This window comes from Gracilinanus agilis, chromosome 1 (genome assembly GCF_016433145.1).
Source record: "Gracilinanus agilis isolate LMUSP501 chromosome 1, AgileGrace, whole genome shotgun sequence".
Taxonomy (NCBI): domain Eukaryota; kingdom Metazoa; phylum Chordata; class Mammalia; order Didelphimorphia; family Didelphidae; genus Gracilinanus; species Gracilinanus agilis.
Genome location: NC_058130.1, coordinates 20,345,413 through 20,365,949, shown reverse-complemented (window position 1 = coordinate 20,365,949; position 20,537 = coordinate 20,345,413). Strand labels below are relative to the sequence as shown.

General features: G+C 38.3%; 1 protein-coding gene across 1 annotated transcript in view; it reads left to right on the top strand.

Moving 5' to 3' along the window:
* Window positions 1–20,537, top strand: part of DNAH12 (dynein axonemal heavy chain 12) — a 197,713-nt gene that overhangs the window by 92,854 nt on the left and 84,322 nt on the right. Inside the window, exons 38-40 of the mRNA XM_044658364.1 lie at window positions 8,744–8,910; window positions 12,618–12,873; window positions 19,307–19,606. Coding sequence (XP_044514299.1) covers window positions 8,744–8,910; window positions 12,618–12,873; window positions 19,307–19,606 — 723 coding nt within the window. The remainder of the gene's footprint in view (window positions 1–8,743; window positions 8,911–12,617; window positions 12,874–19,306; window positions 19,607–20,537) is intronic.

The window sequence follows — 20,537 nt, the reverse complement described above, 5'->3', positions numbered from 1 at the left end:
GACAGATTTTGGCTCCATATAAAGAAAAATTTCCTAGCAATTGGATTTATCTAAATTTGGAATATCTCTTTGTAGTGAGTGGGATCCTCCTCACTCCAGCTATTTAATTTGAGTTGAAGTCTCTTGGTTTGGAATATTTTAGAAAAGATTCCTGTTCAGGTAATAGTCACAAAGAATGTATTTGATTTGAACCATAACTTTGGGATAATGGCAACATGCTGTCTAGTGTCATGTGGTATTAGAGGTTGAAGAACACCCATTTTTCCAACCATCTAAAAACGATCAGGTCAAAGAGGAGAACTCTTGTGATCTTAATAATAATAATAATAATAATAACAACAATAACAATAACAATAATAGTAATAATAGCTAGTGAAATAAGAGAGTGGAGGACCTGATAAAAGTCACTGGGTTTGAGTCTGAGGGTTGGACCAGTGTTGAACTCATGGTAGTTGACCACAGGCTGAAGCCCAGATGTAGGCCTCAGTTTCTGTAGGAGGATGATAACACTATCCAACTGCTCTCTCACGATAATATAAACAAAGAACTTGGTTTATTTAACAAAACACAGGATGGGTGAATGGACCAGGGAGATGGAGTCCCTATCTCTAATAAAATCTTATCTCCTCCCCCCAGCCTGACCTGTAAAGGTCGCTTCGGTCCCAACAAAGTTGGGCTGCGCTCACTGTGCTCTCTATCTGCCTAAAGTAATTTTCTTGCTACCTATTCCTGACTAGCTGGTCCACTAGTAAAACAGGAACACAGTACAATTTGTCAGATAGGATGGCTAAAGGCCAAAGGCCTGAGCCCAAGTGGTCTGGCTCAAGTTTAGGCTAGATATTTTGGGTCCTTGCAGCTCAGACACAAAAGATGGTTGGGATGGGAACCAGGCTCACAGATTCCAGGATCACAGAAGCCTTCTTGATATCAGGAACCTCCAAGATGTGTCAGGAACCTCAGTTTCCTCCTGCAGCCTGATACAAAATGGTCACAGGAAGTAAGTAAGCCTCTACTCAACTCAGTGCCCAGAGATCAACGGACCCCCACGGAATCTGAGTGTCCCTTTTTAAGCATTCCTCCCATTCCAGAATGGGAGCCTATACAGTTCCATGCGTGTGCCAAGCTGCCTGCAGAGTTCTTGCATGCCCAGACCCTTTGCAAATCTCTCATTCCCTCTGTTCTATTCTAATATTCCCCACTTTGAACAGGATAAAACTCAAATTAGTCTTATCCTCTGTGCACCAATATACTTACCTTGCTTCCTTGTTACCTATTTGTTATCTATAGTCTAACTCCAAAATAATAAATAGCTACTCTTACTAAGCTATTTCTATCTTATCTACCCTACTGTAGGGACTTGAGCAAAGGAAAGGAAGGGAGAGAAAAGGGGATTTACAAAAAGTTGTTACAAAGTTCAAACACAGCACATTTGTTTAGACAAAGTGAATATTACCTACCAATAACACAAAATGCAATGATAATCAAAAGTTAAACATTCCAATAAAACTCCTCAAACCAATTTGCTATCAAAATCTTATAATGCTAAACTAATACAAAAATGCTTCTATCTAAAAAAATATAAAAATATATAAAACTAGAAGAAAAATAGATAAACTTACAATAAAACAAAATCTGACTAAAAAAATAAACTCATGCAAAATGCATTAAAAAAATCTTATCTGAACAATTCAAAACAAAGTCTTTCTATTCTAAATGCTATTGTTGATACATTTAACCAAACTTCCTACATTGAACTATGAACTAAGCATGCTACCTTATTATTCTAACTATGCACATCCTTTTTACATACTCTGTATACATATAACTACAAAAATTTACATGTTACAAAACTCACATATACACATATACATTTGTACATTATAATCATGCTATGTCTAACTATATTACAAGTATTTATATAATTTATGGATCTGTTTGCATATGTATGTGTGTAATATGTAATCTTTTTACTGTATGTTCCTACACTAAACTCTACTGTGAATCCCTATCTATTCCCTGATATTATCCAAACAGAATATCTCAGACAGACCTTCTATTTAGATAAGACCTTATGGATCTAATATCTAACTATGTCACTATTATATCAACTCTTTTCTGGAAACATCCATTTATCTACATGGATATTCTTCAAAATACAGATCTTATACAGTTAGTGGAACATGTAACCTATATGTGCTTGTTCCACTACATGTGGAAATGTGTTTGTGTTAAATGGCACATTTTCTTACAATCTGGAGTCCATTTCTCATCTGATCCTCTTCTCTGTAGAGTCTCTATAGTTTTTACTGTCCTGCCAACCTCAGGTTAGCTGTTTCTCCTTTTTCTCTTTCCTGCTGCAAAGATCTTTTCCTCTGGGCTGTTTTTCCTTTCTCTTCCTCTGGTTTATCTTCTCCTTATGAACTTTCTGACTGATGGATCTGTCTCTCTCTAATTCTCTTCTATATAGCTATTTTCTAATTCTTCTTCTTCTTCTTCTATATCTCCTGAATTTATCTCTGTCTCTGTTTCTCTTTCACTATTGTTAATGTGAGCAAGTTTCATGTGCGAACAATGAATCCATGGTTCTTTTTCTAAGATTTTAATCTCTGTAGCCGTTGTTAAGATAACCCTAAAAGGTCCACTCCAACTTTTCTGGGTTGCTGATGTTTTAGCAAAGTTTTTTATGTATACTGAGTCTCCTGGTTTTATATTATGCAGTGAAAAGTCTAAGGGTCCAGATTATTGCAAAAGTCCCAGATCATGGAGCTCTTTCAATCTATCCTGTAAAGCTGTTATATATGAAGCTATTTGCATGTCTCCTCCTAGCATAGGGACATAAGCTGGTTTACATGTTTTTGCTTGTAAGGGAGCATGGCCATATAGCATTTCAAAAGAAGAAATATGTAAATCAGTACTAGGTCAAGTACAAATGTAAAAAAGTACAAGAGGAAGGATTTCTGGCTCTGAACAAAGTTTTCCCATCATAGTTTTTAACTCTCTGTTCAATCTCTCAACCTGTCCAGAGCTCTATGGATGATATGGTTTATGAAAACTAGCTGTTATTCCCAGATTTTCAGAAACCTTCCCTAATATTTCCTGTGTGAAGTGACTTCCACGGTCCAAATCTATGTTACATGGGACTCCATATCTAGGAATTATTTCCTTAAGCAGTGCCTTCACTACAAATCCTGCTGTATTTTTAGCTGATGGAAAAGCTTCAGGCCAATGTGTAAGTCTATCTACCAGTACTAAACAATATTTCTATTTTCCAGCTTTTGTCATATTTATATAATCTATCTGTAGACTTTCAAAAGAGGTATATGCCAAAGGTCTGCCTCCTAACCCTTTCTTCTTAAATACACCCTGATTGGATTTCATACAGATAGCATATTTGCTACAGACTCTATTTGCAACAGATGTTATTCCCAGAGCTATCCAGGTTCTCTTAAGATAATTGATTACTGCCTGTGTGCCAAAGTATCCTTTACTATGGATAGAATTGCAAATATGGTAATAGAACTCCTTTGGTAAGATAGGCTTTCCTGTGTCTGAGAGCCATAATCCATTTACTTCCTTTGCTCCAAATTTCTCTTTCCATGTCTGAATTTCTGAGTCTTTGTAAGCTTTGGTAAGATCAGCTGACTCCATGACTGACAGATTCATGACATAAGCTGGAGCTCTTTTTGCAGCAAATTTGGCTGTCACCTCAGCTCTATGATTACTCTTAGACACAGAATCTTTCCCATAGCTATGTGCTCTACAGTGAATCACAGCAATTTGCTTAGGTTTTTGTATAGCTTTCATGAAATCTGTGATTATCTGTGCATGGGCCATTTGTTTTCCACCAGATGTTATAAACCCTCAATTTTTTCCACATTGCACCTGTTGCATGGCAAATCGAGAACCCATATTTAGAGTCTGTATAGATATTTACAATTTTGCCCTCAGATAATTTACAAGCTTCCTTAATTTCCACCAGTTTTGCTCCCTGAACGTTAATATTGGTAGGCAGAGATGCATACCACAGAGTTTCATTCTCCATCACCACTGCTGCACCAGTGTAACAGATCCCATTGTGTAAGTATGAAGAGCCATCAGTGAACAGATTTAGGGCAGCATTCTTGATTGCAGCATCTTTTTAATCTGGCCTTGGCTGTTCGACTAACTTTACAATTTGCTCACACTTGTGTAATGGCTCACCTTCCATTGGCAGATCAGGTAACGATGTAGCTGAATTTAACACATTCACTTTTTCAATGCGATATTTTTATTACTTAAGAGAACAATTTTATACTGTGAAAGTCTTTGATCTGTAAAAGCTTGAGTATGATATTGCCTCAAAAGTGCCTCAATTTGGTGAGCACCTTTGCAAATCTCTCATTCCCTCTATTCTATTCTAATACTAGCTTCTACATAGCACTTAAGGTTTGTAAAGCACTTTATATATACTTAGTCATTTGATTCTATTAACTCTTCTTCCCTAATTATGTCATTTAACCTCTAGAATAATTCCCATCCCCTTTCTTTTATAGCTTTGACAACAAACACCTTGTCTTTATTCTCTTAATGACCATCAGACCAAGGAAGGCATCTAAAAAAGAACTGCCTTGTCATCTCCTTTTTTTCAGTCTGGCTATGAATATGTCTCTAGATTCTTTCTTATTTTTCCTCACCTCCCTGTGTGTTTCATTGACCTTCACCTGGGACCCCACATTTCAGGAAATAGAAATTAATTCTTCCCTATCCCTTAGGTACTTTTTGATCCTTCTAGCCCAGGGGCTTTCTATGTAAAAGGTCTTTCTTCATTCTGTCCTTTACCTAGATGAGATGTCTTAACCATTCTAAGGATAGATTGTCTCCTTTGCCTTTTCATGCATTATGGTTTTGCTTACCTTTCTTAAGTGTCTTTTGCTTAATGAAATTAGGTTTCAAAATACTTTTGCTTCTTTACTCAGAATCATTTAAATTCTTTATGTTAAAAATCTACCTTTTTCATTGAAGATCAAGCCCATATTTTAATTATATGTTACATTTGAGTCACAAGGTAATTCATTTGCTTTCTTAAAAAATAACACATCTAGTCCTTTTCTGAGTTTTATAGCATTTGTCATGGATTCACACATAAGCTCTTTATCTTTGGCGTATGAAGGGCTTCCTCTTTACTGTTTGTGAGATTTATTAGTTAAAGTTGGAATCCTAGAGCATGGCTATTGTATTTCATTGTGAGTTAAATTTGGGTTTTCTCTCTCCTATTAACAGATGGATTTCACTGATATATACTCTTTCCTGTTTCCAATCCTTCTAGGCAATTTTATTGCATGCTTTTCAAAAATATGGCATTTAAGCTTTTTGTTTCATTGCATTTTTATGGGAGGCTAATAATTCTAAGATCCTCTCATTTTCTCCATTTTTTTTTTTAGATTTCAGATTCCAACATTGCCATCTTTTGGTTTCTTCTAATAACCTTCTTCCATCTCTACAATTTTTTTTTCTGAATCTGGTAAGCCTCTTTTTCAGAGTCCCATTGCTTTAGAGAAAATCTGCATTATTTATTCTAACCTATTATCTTGATTGTTATTTTGAATCCTTCTTTGAGGACTCCTAATTTGTTCTCTTTAATTCTTTTATTGCTCTTCTGAGTCATTCTAGAGGGACAGCTATGGGCATGTGGATAGAACACTGGCCTGGAGCTGGAAAAACTCGTCTTCCTGAGTTCAAACCTGGTTTCAGACACTTACTAGTTGTGTGATTCTGGGAAAGTCACTTAATCCTGTTTGCCTCAGTTTCCTTGTCTCTAAAATGAGCTGAAAAAGGAAACAGCGAACCACTCCAGTATCTTTGCCAAGAAATGGGGTCAGTTGGATATCACCGAAATGACTGAACAATAACAAAGTCCTCCTGGAAGTTCTTATAATTGCTCCTTTAGTATTTTTGGAGATCTTGTTGTTGCTGTATATTTACCCTTCTCCTATGAGGTTTTCTCATCACTTTGTTTTATTTCCTAGTATTTATGCACTTCAAGCACCTCTTCATGGCTGTCTGCTATTTTTTTCTCTGTGTCTGTTTTTTTCTGTAATGAATTATTTTCTTTTTCTCTGTTTTAAGTTCTCCTTTTACTTTGTCACATTTCTGGCTATTTTTAGGTAATGAAGGGGTGGACTACCTTATCAGAAGCTGAGTTTCCTTCATTCCTTCAAAACCAGCCATAAACTAAATCAAACAAAAAACAAAAAACAAGCAAATAAAAAACCAAGCACTTCTATCATAAGAAATTCACCTTTAAGAAAAAAATGAAAAAGCAAAAAAAAAAAAAAAGCAGGAAAGCTTCATTTTGATGATTTGGTATAAAAGAAACCAAAAAGTTACTAGCAGAAAAAAAATAATTGAATAATGATCATTCAGTCAGCAAGACTTTATTATGTGCTATCTTGAGCCAGGCCCTGGTGATACAAAGACAAGAATTACCTCAGGGAGTTTGCTGAGGGAGAGATGAGACAATATGCAATATGCACACATATGGGTGTATTCCAAATACATACAAATAAACCAGTTGGGGGAATAGGGGAGGCATTGGCAGTTTTGAGGCTAGTAGGAGGTAGCATTTGAAGGAAAGGAAATTTATTTACTCATTCATTCATTCATTTATTTATTTGTTTGTTTGTTTATTTACTTTTTTGAACCCTTACCTTCCCTCTTAGAATCAATACTGTGAATTGGCTCCAAGGCAGAAGAGTGGTAAGGGCTAGGCTATGGGGGTCAAGTGACTTGCCCAGGGTCACACAGCGCCCGCCCCCCCCCCCCCCAAAGGAAAGAAAATTTAAAGGATGAGAGACAATGATGTGACTCACAGGAAAATGGGTTGGACTAAGAGTCAGGATAACCTGGGTTTGAATCCTACCTTCGATACTAGCTGTGTGATACTGGGAAGGCTGTTTAACTTCATCATCTTCAGTTTCTTCATCTGAAAAAAGGAGGAGATTGGGTTTTATGGCCTTATGAGGTTCCTTCTGGCTCTAAATGTATCATCCTATAATTCTGGACGAGAAGGCAGTATATTTTAAGTATGAGGGACAGTTTATACACAATGGGGTCTGTGTGGGTGAGGAAAACTGAGTTAGCAGATCAGCTTGTCCAGATTGCTGAAGACATGAGGAGGGGAAATGCCTGATCAGATTAGAAAGGTAGGAGTGGAACCAGGCTTGATGTGTCAAAGAGAGGAGTTCGTATTCTATCCCAGATGCCATTGGGAGCCATTGGCATTTAATCCCATAAATAAAACTGACACACCAAGGTGGGTAATCAGAGGATGGCAGAACAGCTCTCCAAGGATGTGGATGTTGAGTCACCAGTGCAAATAAGGGAGGAACTAGGTTGCTAAGAAGATTCCTATCTGGTCAGAAACAGTTTGGACCAGGGGGCAGCTGGGTAGCTCAGTTGATTGAGAGCCAGGCCTAGAGACGGGAGGTCCTAGGTTCAAATCTGACCTCAGACACTTCCCAGCTGTGAGACCCTGGGCAAGTCACTTGACCCCCATTGCCTAGCCCTTACCACTCTTCTGCCTTGGAGCCAATACACAGTATTTACTCCAAGATGGAAGGTAAAGGTTTAAAAAAAAAAAAAAGAAAGAAAGAAACAGGTTGGACCAGATAGTCTCTGAGCTCCTGTATTCATAAATATATTTTTTATTTCTTCCTTTTCTTGCCTTTGCTTGCCTTCCCTTATTCTTTTACTTTCTCTTCCCTTCCCTTCCTTCCCTTCTCTATCCTTCCCTTCTTTTCCCATACCTTCCTTTCCCTTGCCTTGCCTTGCTTTCTCCTTTTACAAGTGAGGCAAGCTTTTATTTTACTTTTTAAAAAGTATTTTCCAATTACATATAAAAACAATGAGCATTTTCTTTTAAAAAATTTTGTTCTTTAAGATTATTCACTTCCAAAAATGAACAATATTGAAATATGTTTTGCATAATAATATGTGTATAACGTAGATTGAATCACCTGCCAGCCCCAGGAGGGGAAAAGAAACAGGGAGAGAAGGAGATAAGTTCGATCCTATAACTTAAGAAAACTTGTGTGTAAATTTGTTAAAACATGTAATTGGTAATAAAATAAATAAGTAAATATTTGAAATAATGCTTCAAAATGAATTCTGGAGGGGCAGAACCAACAAAATTACAGGCTGAAACATTCTTACACAAGACAACATAGAAAGTCAGGAGGAAAAGTTTGTCTCACAGAACTGAGAGCAGAGTACAGGAAACCTCAGCTACTTCCTTCAGCCAGATACAAAATGGCCCCAGGAAGCAAGCCTCTGCTCCCCTCCGTGACCAGTAATCAATGGACCCCAACGGTTTCTGTGTGTCACCCTTTAAGCAGTCCTCCCATTCCAGAATAGGGTCCTTAGAGTTCTGTGCATGTGCCAGGCTCTGCAAAGTCACATACAGACCCCTGCAAATCTCTCATCTGCCTCTTTCTATTTCTCAGTACTCTCCAATAAAAACAAAGTGGTATTGTGAGTTGTATGGCACTGTTGAAAATAACTCATTTAATCCTTGTTATTTTATTCTGACATTATTTGACCTTTTATGCTATAAGCATCATCCATAAGCATAAACAAAATTAATTATTGTTGTGGTTATTTGTAATTTTAATGGATGAATCCCCTAATTACTGAGACTACTTTTTTTTTAACATATATAATAATGAATAATAATCCACATCAGTCCTCTTTTTTGTCTGCACTTTAGAATATTATCATGGCAAGGCTGGACAAGAGACGCAAAGGTGTGTTTGGCCCTCCGATGGGAAAGAAGTGCATAATATTTATAGATGATATGAATATGCCGGCACTGGAGAAATATGGAGCTCAGCCACCTATTGAATTATTACGTCAGTTTTTTGACTATGGAAATTGGTAACTATTTAAATGAGGTCATGATTGGTCTTGTGAAATCATAATTCTTTTCTCTCCTTCTGGTTCTGAAGGGTGAGGGGATGGGAACTGGTTCTCAGACTTTCTTTTCTGGTTTTGTTTCCTCATTTGTAAAATGAGGGGCCCCTCCTAGATCCCTTCTGGCTCTAAACTTCTTATTATTTAATATCTTCCACTTAAGGAAATGCATAACCCTCTGGCATGCCTGGCCATAAGACCCTGATAGGTTGGAGTATGGGCTAATCACTGAGGACTAGTCATTGAGACTATTGGATACTCTAATTTGATTTTATCAGCATCAGGTAGAATCTACCTAATTGCACTATGAGCCTTCATGTTTATGTACAGCCATGAAAACACACGTATCAATCATTCTGCTATGTTCAGACATGCCTGAATTTTCCAGTGTGAAATTTTCACACAAATGAATTAATAATTTACACCCATAAGCAAAACAACAAAGTTGATCTACAAGCCTTTATGAATCCAACACAACTCCCTGTATTAGGTTCTAATTAGGATACAAAGAGAAGAATGACATAATCCCCATTCCAAGAGAATAATCCCAATATTCCAATGACATAATCCCTATTTCCATAGAGCTCCCACCAAAGATCTCAAAGCATTTATGGGTGGGTGAGCAAAGACCCTATTAAGATCTCAGCTGCCTTGAGGCTTTACTGGCTCTTAAGCTAAGCTCACCTGCTTCCCCTGTCCTCATAACAAGTTGGCTTAATGGGCAATGGGCTGCTGCCATAACTGTAATTTCTGAACTGAAAACAGAAATTTTTCATATTCATTGGTGAGTTAGGGGAGTTTTTATGCCAGGCATTTGAAGACTTCCCCCAGCAGAAGGGGCAGATGAAAACAATTTGTTCCAAAGGTCATTTGGGCAGCAGAAGGAGGCCCTTTGGAGGATTTAGAGCTGGGTTACACAGAGAAGAAGCCAAGATGCTCTTTTGCCTCATAGACAGCACCTGTGGTTCTGTTTATTATTTTGCCACTGGACTTTCATGACTGGAAGAGAGAGTGAGGCAGATGCCTTTGGGCAACTCTGCCTCACTGAAATTCACATTTTTCATTTTTATTCATTTTCAATCATGCCTGACTCTTGGTGTCTCTATCTGAGGTGCTCGTGGTTAAGATTACTAGAGTGGTTTGCCATTTCCTTCTCCAACTCATTTTGCAGATGAGAAAACTGAGGCAAACAGCATTAAGTGACTTGCCCAGGATCACATAGCTACTAAGTGTCTGAGGCAGGATTTGAATGTAGGTCCTTCTGACTCTAGGTCTGGTGCTCTATCTACTATACCACCTTTATGTTAAAAAGAATTTGGTTTATATTATTATAATGTTAGATATAACACATTATATACATTGTACGTAATATCTAGTTACACAAATTATATTATATATAATTTATCATATACTATACACATTATATAGAATTATTGCATACAATATTATATATCATAATAGAACAATATATAATTTTTTTTATATTATAGCCAGTTCTTACTTAATGTAAGTGGGAGGTTCTGGAGATCCTCCTCCTCACTTATGGGACTTGGTGCCCCTCCAGCCAGAGAGATTGCCTGCCAGAGCCTTGGCCTGCAAGGGGTCCTGTTGCCAACCCACCAGGGAGTAGAATTTGTGTAAAATGAGAACCATTCATGTATTCAATGAAGAGATCATTGGTAGCTTTGGAGAGGGCAGTTGCTGTTAAGGGATGAGGCTGGATGCAGCCTTAGAGTTAAAAATGAATGAGAGGACCAGGGGTTGAGGCAACAAATATTGGTCTTTGTTGCTAGCTTTGTCCCTCCTGTCCCATTCCCTTGCAATGAAGAATAAAGGGAAAAGCTGAGTCTGGCAACATGTACAATGCTCCACACTCTTAGGCTCCTCCTTCTTCCAATAAAGGAGGGAGGTGGATTTTCCATAGGACTGTTGAGGAATCACCACTTTTTCTCTTAATCCCTCTCATTTCTCCTTCCCCTCTCAAGCTTTCAAGGCTTGTCATATCTGACACAGACATTCCCAGCTACACCCATGGCAGACCTCACCCAAACCTGCTCTGCTCTTTTGCAAAGAGAACAGACTTATCCAGTGTGTCACCAACATTTCACCCACAATGAGGGAAGACTATTTAGATATCCTCAGACAGGGCAGGAGGTGGAGACATAGGAAATTAGGCTCTTGGATTTGGCAGGGACCTTGCAGGCTAGCTAGTTCAATCTGTGCCTTGCTCTCCACTTGCTAGCATCCTTTGATGGCATAGCAGTGATGGGCAAACTATTCTCTGTGGGCCAGATCCAGGCTGTAGTTTGCCCATCACTGCCTTAAGCAGTTCCCTAATCACTACATCTGGACGTGGGGGTGTAGTGATTAGGGCAGCGGGGTTTGCCCATCACTGGATTAGGGAATCGCTTAAGGCACTGATGGGCAAACTATGGTCTGATCTGGCCTAAGGGGAATAGTTTGCCCATCACTGAGTCCTAGGGTAATTGGTGTTCTCCCCATCTGCTCATCCATAGCCAGGTGTTTGGGAGAAGAATAGGGAAAAGGGAAGAAAAGAGGAGAAATGTTCTAGAGGAATTACCTACAACCTGCTTAGAATCAGGGGCAAAGGATGAAAACCATTGAACAACCTTTTGGATTGTATGTCTAATCAGTAACATATTTTTTAGCCTGTCTGTCTGTTTGTTTATCTCACTATCTCACCATCCATTCATTCGTCTCACCATCCATCTATCCATCCATCCATCTGTCTGTCCATCTATCCATCTATCCATCTGTCTATCTATCTATCTCTCTCTCTCCTTCTCCCTCTCTCTCTCTCTCTCTCTCTCCCCCCCCTCCCCTCTCTCTCTCTCTCTCTCTGCCTTGGAGCTAGGAAGTGTTGGGTTAGGGTTAGTCTCTGTGTACTGACCTCTCAGTTGAGGCAGCTTTCAAAGACTAGAAATTGACTGGTATTAGCAGAGGGAAGTCCTTATTCCTGTGAATTCATAACTCCCAGGTTCAGAGGCATGCACGAAAATAGTAAATAGTTGTGTTAAGAACAAAATGAACTAAATTTTAAACATACAATTATATTATTTTATTTAACAGTTTAAAAAATCTTTCTGCTCTCACTCATTAGAAAATATTATTACCAGCACTTAGCATAGTATCCATTTGATAGCAGACATGCAACAAAGACTTATCGATTAATTTTCAGAATTTTTTTTCAGAACAGTTTAGTTCAGATGCCACTGAACTCCCTAGGCAAGTCACTTAACTCCCATTGCCTAGCCCTTACCATTCTTTCTAAATAAAATTTATTTATTTATTTAATTTAGAGTATTTTTACATGGTTTACATGATTCATACTCCTTCCCCTCCTTCTTCCCTCCCCCACCCTGTAGCCAATGAGCAATTCAACTGGGTTTCACATACATCATCAATTGAGACCCATTTTCATATTATTATTATTATCCTTGTTCAGACCATGACCCTACAAATCTAGATGATTGTTATTATTATTATTATCCTTGTCAGACCATGAGTCCTTATCTTGGGGTTGGTTGAGAAGTAGTTCCCCTGTTTTGTTAGACAAGGGAGAATCAAAAGTGTCCTTTGGGGGGCATTCCGGAGTTAGCACTGTCCAGTTAGAGTTATAGTTGATTTTGAAATATTTATGTCCTTTGAAGGTATGATTTGAAGGACACAACTAAAATTCTCCTGGTTGACATCCAGCTGATCTCCGCCATGGGCCCTCCTGGTGGGGGCAGGAATCCTGTTACTTCTCGATTCACTCGCCATTTTAACATCTGCACCATTAATACCTTCAGTGATGAAACCATGGTCAGAATCTTTTCCTCCATTGTGGCTATATACCTAAGGGTTAATGAGTTCACACCAGAGTACTTTGCTGTGGGAAACCAGATTGTCAATGGAACAATGGAGGTGAGTGCCTGATGCTGCATGAGAATCCTTGGATTCCCCTAGTTCCCTTCTTGGATTCCCCACTGCTCATGTTGGAGGAAGAAGTATGCCATTTTATCCTTTTCAACAAGCAGCTTCTTTCCTTGGTTGGTGTTCAGCACACTGCCTGGCACAAAGTAGGAACTTAATAAATATTTATGGATGATGATGATGATGATGATGATGATGATGATGATGATGATGACTGATGTCAGTGGTTTCCAGGAACTTCAGGGATTTGTCCTGCAGGCTTGATCAGGCCAGTAAGAAGAGCCATAACTAGGGTGGGGCTAATTGGCCTTTGTCCCAGACCACTGATTTGCCCATTATCACCTCTATTATTTAACATAGTACTAGAAACACTAGCAGTAGCAATTAGAAAAGAAAAAGAAATTGAAGGTATCAAAATAGGCAATGAGGAGACTAAGCTATCACTCTTTGAAGATGATATGATGGTCTACTTAAAAAATCCTAGAGAATCAACTAAGAAGCTTGTAGAAATAATCAACAACTTTAGCAAAGTTGCAGGATACAAAATAAATGCACATAAAACATCAGCTTTTCTATATATTTCTATAGAAATATATAGTGATTTTTTGGGAGACTAGCCTCTCCAATGGATCATTTAAACATAACTATCTTATATCTCTAAAGATCTTCTAACTACAGGTGCATACAATATTGCACTTTCTAAGAGGAAACTATAATAGAGATAAGAAAGAAATGGAAGAGAGAGAACTCAAAACCAATGTTTATTAGGCACATTGACAAAAAACCAATTAGGGGGCAGTCACCTTTGGCAGACTAAATGAGTTCAACCCCCCACATCCCAAATCATCACATCCCAAAGTTCACTCTGGATCTTTTGGTGCAGTTTGTGGTCTCTGCAGGCATCTTCATGGCACCTTCTACAAACTGTTCATTTTCTTGATTTGTGGAAGTAGCAAGTTTCATATCCTAAAATTACTCTCAAACAAGAAAAATTTTTATAAAACTAGAATTTTATGACAATTATACAGTTCCCCCTAAGGAGGGTGTTGACATACACACAGAACACCCAGGTATACATGGCTGAGTTATGAGGTATATGAATCAGTTTTCAAAAGAAAATAAAAAACATTAAAAAACTCCAATAGATAAGAATAAAGTAACTTCTGGATGAAATATAAAATATCAAAGTCTTATGTGTAATAATTCTAAGTAAGAAAAAATAAACCTATAACAGATCCTTGAATCAGGGCCCAATTAAAATGATTTGTGTCCCACAGGCCTGTAGAACCATTGCAGCAATGTGCATTTACCCAATCAGCAGCCAGCACTACAGAAAATTGCCACAATTATGAAAGACAGAAAAGGGACTAGATTTTTGTAGCAGACAGGAAATAGCATTTCCTGGTCTGATTTTACCTTTGCTCTCAGGGATAAGGGAGCCAATATTCTAGCCAAATTAAGGTACTTTTCGGAACATGGCATGGGGAAATCCTGCATCTGATGTCAAAGAGCTGTTTCCTCGAACCCCAAAAGAAGTCCTCTGTCTTGTCGCAGATTCTCATCAATCCCACCGGGATTGGTTGGTCTCCTTGACCTTGTGCTCATAGGCACTGTGTAGATTTGTGCTTTGTTGGCACTGTATAATGGCTCTTTTGTTATCCCTTCTCCTAGAATCAGACACAATCATTAATCAAAATCTCATAATATTTAACAATCAATTGCAGGTTTCCATAGTCTAAAGCTTTTGGGTATGTATTAATATTAGAGCAAATGGATATTTTAAACTTATATTAGTGCAAAATCAAAAAACCACTAATACTGGTAACATGTGGTTCAAGTACAAAAGATGAGAGAAAAAAAGAAAACTCAAATACTGTATTGCACATACAAGGGAAAAAAACAATAATAAAATTAAAAAATATATATAGTTCACAATCAGTGAAGCACTGTGTTTGCCCAAGGAAAGGCAGAATGCAAAGGTTTCTCACTCGAAAATGAGATCCATTTCTCTTTTAACTTAGCTATGATCCATAGTGTGAGTATACATAATTTTCACAAAGAAATCAGATTTATAAAAAACAGTATAGCTGCTAATGCACATTCAAGAAGTACCAAAATCCCCCAAATCATAATAGCCCAATTAGTGACAATAGCAAACAAACCTTTTATCATTAGGATTCACATGAGTCTCTATAGCCATTGAAGCTCATGGATACTTGTCACAGGTTCTCCAGATCTAGCAAATTGTTCAACCTTGGCTGAAATATTTTTAATGAAGCCTATTACTGCCATAATTCCAAAATTTGGTAGAAGAGCTCAGAAAAAAACACAAACCTCTGTACTGCTGATGAAAACCTTTTGGGTCCAAAATGTCACCAGGAATCTAGATTATTCTGGTGGAAGGGCAGAATAGGCTGAAGAATTACAAATGTAAAAAACCATTCAGAAGCTTCTAGGCTTCATGTGAAATGCTCCCTCTCATGGGCCATTCAGGGGTACCACACCCCCTAGAAAAAACTTTACCACCTTTGGATGAACCTCCCTCCTCTGGCATGAGCTTGTAACAGCCATAAAAGGCATGTCTTTATATGTCTCATCCATTGCAATGTGGAAGTGAGGGCTACAATAGTGAAAATCATTTCACATGTCTCATCCATTACATTTTTATAAATGCAGAGGTGGAGAATATAATAGTGCTACAGTACTTCACTTCAGCTACTAAATTTGTGATTCCCAAAGTGGGAGCCACTGCCCCCTGGTGGGTGCTGCTGTGATCCAGGGGGGCAGTGATAGCGACTGGTGCATTTATCTTTTCTATTGCTATTAAAATGAAAAAAAATTAAGTAAGTAATATTTTTTCTGGAAAGGGAGCAGTAGGCCAAAAATATTTGGGAACCACTGTACTAAATAAACCCTTACCTCTTGTTACACACAACTCAAAGGTAGGTAAATAATTGGTCTGAAAATCACTTCTGAAGACCCCTTATAATCAATTGAGATTTTTTGCTCATTAAATTCTCCAAAGGTTGTATACAGGTTGTAACCACTTCGGTGGAGTTCATCCATCATCATCTATGTGACAATTAACAAAGGCAAAAAGGTACAAAAGGACACTTAGGCAACATGTGACTTTGATGGATCTGGTGACAAACCCAGCATCCATAAGGACTTATGGTTTTGCCATGGAAAAGGGTTTGTGCAAGTTGTTTATGGACTTTTACAATGGTATTTTCTCCAGTCCAGTCATATGGGGAGGTACAACTAAAGATAGCAGGACAGTGCAAATAAAAACAGTGTAACAGAACATATAGCTAATAGCCAAAACAAAGAAACTTAAAGTGACATAGAGTAACAGAATATATTAGATTAGATCAATATGTGAACTTAACAAACAAAATTAAATCTAAAAACAAACAATCAGCAAAAACAACATAAGTGACAGGATACAGGAACTGAATTCATGAGGTTTTTTGTTTTTTTTTTCAATTCCAATGGCTGCTTCACAGAGACTTCTTCTATTTGGCGGGGAACAAAACTGAAATAATTAACAATGGAGTGTGAAAAGACTTAAAAATTCACCTGCAGACTCTTTAATGTTCTTTCTCCTCCCCAATATCGTCTTCCATCTAGATTCCTTTGGTCACACCTCTTGGGTTCTCCATACCTGAACTGAGCATAGTGTGCACGAATCCCATATTGGATGTGTTGCAGAGACTGGGCAGGCCAAAATGTGCAAGGGGGTGTAGGGAGATGAATCTCCCTTCCTGAATCTCAGGATTACTCAAGCTATTCACAAGGACCAGTGCACCCAGGAACAGTAGTTAGAGAAGATGCCCCCAAACTTTGAACTGTATAAGCTCTGTAATGCTCTCTAGGAATGGGAGCTATTTGAGATAGTCGGGAAACTGGGACATGCTTGCAAATCTACTTCCTGTTTGGAAGATTAACCTTCCTTCCTCTCCCCCCCAGGGGTAAAAACACCAGGAAGCCACTTGCTTCATTGCCATGTAGACAGGGAGTTAAAAGGGTAGAAGCATCTCCTAAGGTAAAAGCCCATTAGGAGGCTGATTGTTGCCTAAAAGAAACACCTGGGCTTCGAATTCAGGTTTTAGCAATGCAAGGGAAACAGGGGTTAATGCTTTATAAGCAACAGCAATAGCAGTGGAGGAGGAGGAACAGAAGCTACAATGGAGGGTGGGACCACCCAGGAAGTAAGCGAGGGAGGCAGGAACAGCAGCAGCAAGCAACAGCAACAGGAAGCAAGACAGACAGGTAGAGATGCCTCTACTCCCCCAGGGGTCGGCAAACTTTTTGGCCATGAGAGCCATAAATGCCACATTTTTTAAAATGTAATTTCGTGAGAGCCTTACAGTGCTCACAGTGCATGTTCCTGTAACAGTGTGTGCTCCTGTAACAGTGCCTGAAAAAAAATTGGCTTTATGGCTCCTGCAGAAAGAGCCATATCTGGCCCTCAAAAGAGCCAGATATGGCTCGAGAGCCATACATTGCTGACCCCTGACTCCCCAGAGGGGAAAGGCTAAAAAGCCATGGCAGGAGAAATGCAGTTTCTTTTCAAACTAATTTACTCAGAGAGAATTAAGGGTTCTAAACCCCACTTCTAGTTGCCATAAATGTGGGATTTAAATTAATTTCTAACACTCCAAGAATTTTATTTTTATGAAGTTTATTAATAATCACTTGAAGTAGAAGGAATAAAAAGGAATAGAAGTAAAAACTTAATTATTTAACAAAATTAAGACCACATGAGTAAGTTCTCCTTGCCTATTTAAAAAGCACGCTCCATGAAAGCCGCGATAGGAAGACAAGAGAGCTAGAGGTGGGGCTACACCAAATTTATATCCTCCCTACATCAGCATGTAATGTGAGGAGAGTGGGGTTCTGGGAATTGTAGTTTTTAGGGTAAAAGATTCTAATTACACAGCTGGTACAAATAAAAAACTCTATTTAATAGGGTTTAACAATTTTGAGGAAAGGTAAGGATAGATGAAACACAGTTTTAAGAAAGGTATCCCTAAAGCTAAAAGGGGTCTACCCTTATCCCACTCCCAACTTTAGGACCTCTCGCAAGGGTTCTTCCACCTGAAATTCAGGTCTACTCTGATCTCCTTATACTATTCTAAAACCCAAATCCATGCTAAATAAGCCTATTTCTAGTAGTTAATATCTTTATATATAAATCTTAAATTATTGCCTCCAAGTAAAGTTCAGTTCTTTAACTATCAGCCTAGCCAAGTTCTTAGCCTAGTCAGGCTAGGTCAAACTTCTGAGCCTTACTAGGCCTCAAAACTGCCTCTGACCTCCAGCCACACAAAGATATAAAAAAGATCTTTCTTCTTCTGTTGGTCTTCTTAGTCCAGCAACTCTCAAACTTGCACTTTCTCTCCTATCCCAACTGTCACTCTGGTTTTCCAAGTTTCCCAAGAAAAGATCCAGAGAACAGGAAGAATCAGTCTCTCAGAGCCAAGGTAAACTCATGTACCCTGTGTGCTAGGCTGAATGTCAATCGATGGGTCCTAAGCAGCCTAGCCACAAGAGAATCCAATGTAATCAATGAATTAAAAAACAAAACCCTTAAGTATCAATTCCAAGACAGAAAAATTGGTAAGGACTATGTAATTGGAGTTAAGTAACTTGCTTAAGGTTATATAGCTAGGAAGTGTCTGAGGCCAAATTTGAACCCAGGTCTTCCTGACTCCAGGTTTGGTACTTTATCCACTGAGCATCTAGCTACCCTGTTCGATGCATTTTCAAAAGGTCTATATAGTTTATTTTGGGGAAATCCATGGTGGGAAGTGGGTAGAGTGTTGGACTTGAAGACAGGAATACTTGGATTAAAATTCTGCTTTTTGACATTGACTGGTTATTCCCAAGACTTGCTGCTGGTTCTCTGGATTCCTTTTCCTCCTCCTCCTTCAAGAACTAGAACTCAGCTCCCTGAATGAACTCTTGGCTCTGATAGGTGACTTTTCATTTTATCTTGATTGGAATCAGGCCATCCCCCTACTTGTCTGCCATGCCTTTGGCATTCTCTGCTATTCTCTTTTATCTTCTCTTAACTTGGAAACTTTTGGTTTTGTTTATATTTGTGTCCCTGGCACTTAGAATGGTGCCTGGCAATAGGAAGCACTTAATAAATGCATTTCATTCATTCATAAATCACTTTAAAATCTCATTAAATCTCAGTTTTCTCATCCACAAAATGGCATACTTAACTCATGTGGTTTAAGACTCAGATGAGGAAAAGCCTATTCAGGGCATTGGAAACATTAAAGTGCAACATCTATATCCATTTTTATGATTGCATTATTTGCCCATATATCTCATTATGTTATAAACAGATGGATTTTGTGATTATACTTGTTCCATTCTATTTTGTGACTTTTTTTCCTCTATATATCTCAAGGTCTACAAACAATCCATGGAAAATCTCTTGCCCACTCCGGCCAAGTCTCACTACACATTCAACCTGCGGGATTTCTCCCGAGTCATCCTGGGCTGCCTGCTTATCAACAAGGATTCAGTGGAGAGCAAGCAAACGATGGTGCGGCTTTTTGTGCATGAGGTCTTGAGGGTGTTCTATGACCGTCTGGTGGACGACTCGGACAGAGCCTGGCTGTTTTCCTTGCTCAAGAATGTCATAAAGGACCATTTTAAAGAGAACTTCGAGAGTGTTTTCTCGCATCTGAAGAAGGAAAAGGCACCGGTAAGGTGTCATCTTGCCATAGAGACACCATCAAGCACTGGTTTCATTGGACTGGTCCTTTCTCGGTCAGAATTCATTTCCATGCCAAACTAAAAGAAAGAAAAAAATAATCAGGGCCCTTTTTTATGTCTCAGGCCCCTCTGGTGGTAGCTTTAGACTCCTCGAAGTCTTGTTTGTAAATTCCTAAGATAAAAAAGAAAGAATTTTTGGGGAAGCTAGGTAGCTCGGTAGATTGAGAGCCAAACCTAGAAATATTTATTTAAATTACTTTTTTATATTTAGCCATCCTTACATTCCTGGTTTCAATCCTGCTTGGTCATAATGTATAATCTTTGTTATATATTGTTGAAGTCTCCTAGTGATCTTTAGGATTTTTGTATCTATATTCATTAATGAAATTGGTCTATAATTTTCTTTCTCTATTTTTTGCTCTCCCTGGTTTAGGTATCAACAACATATTTGTTTCATAAAAGGAGTTCGGTAGGACTCCTCCTTTACTGCTAATGTCAAACAATTTATTTAATATTGAATTAGTTGATCTTTAAATGTTTGATAGAATTCACTTGTAAATCTCTCTGGTACTGATCTTTTTTTCTTAGGAATCTCATTTATGGCCTGTTGACTTTCTTTTTCTAAAATAGCTGTATTTAGATATTTTATTTCCTCTTCTGTTAGTCTAAGCCAGTGATGAGCAAAACTATGGCTTGTAGGCCAGATGTGGCCCCCTGAAATGTTCTATTGGCCTGTGACATTATTCCTAATCTGATGAATACAATGAGTAGGATACAATACAATGAAACTTTGAAAGAGTTGCCTTAGAAACAGACTGACAGACAAGCATTTCCTTTCCTTTGGCTCCCTCTTTAAAAAGTTTGCCCATCACTGGTCTAAGCAGTTTATATTTTTGTAAGTATCCTTCTATTTCATTTAA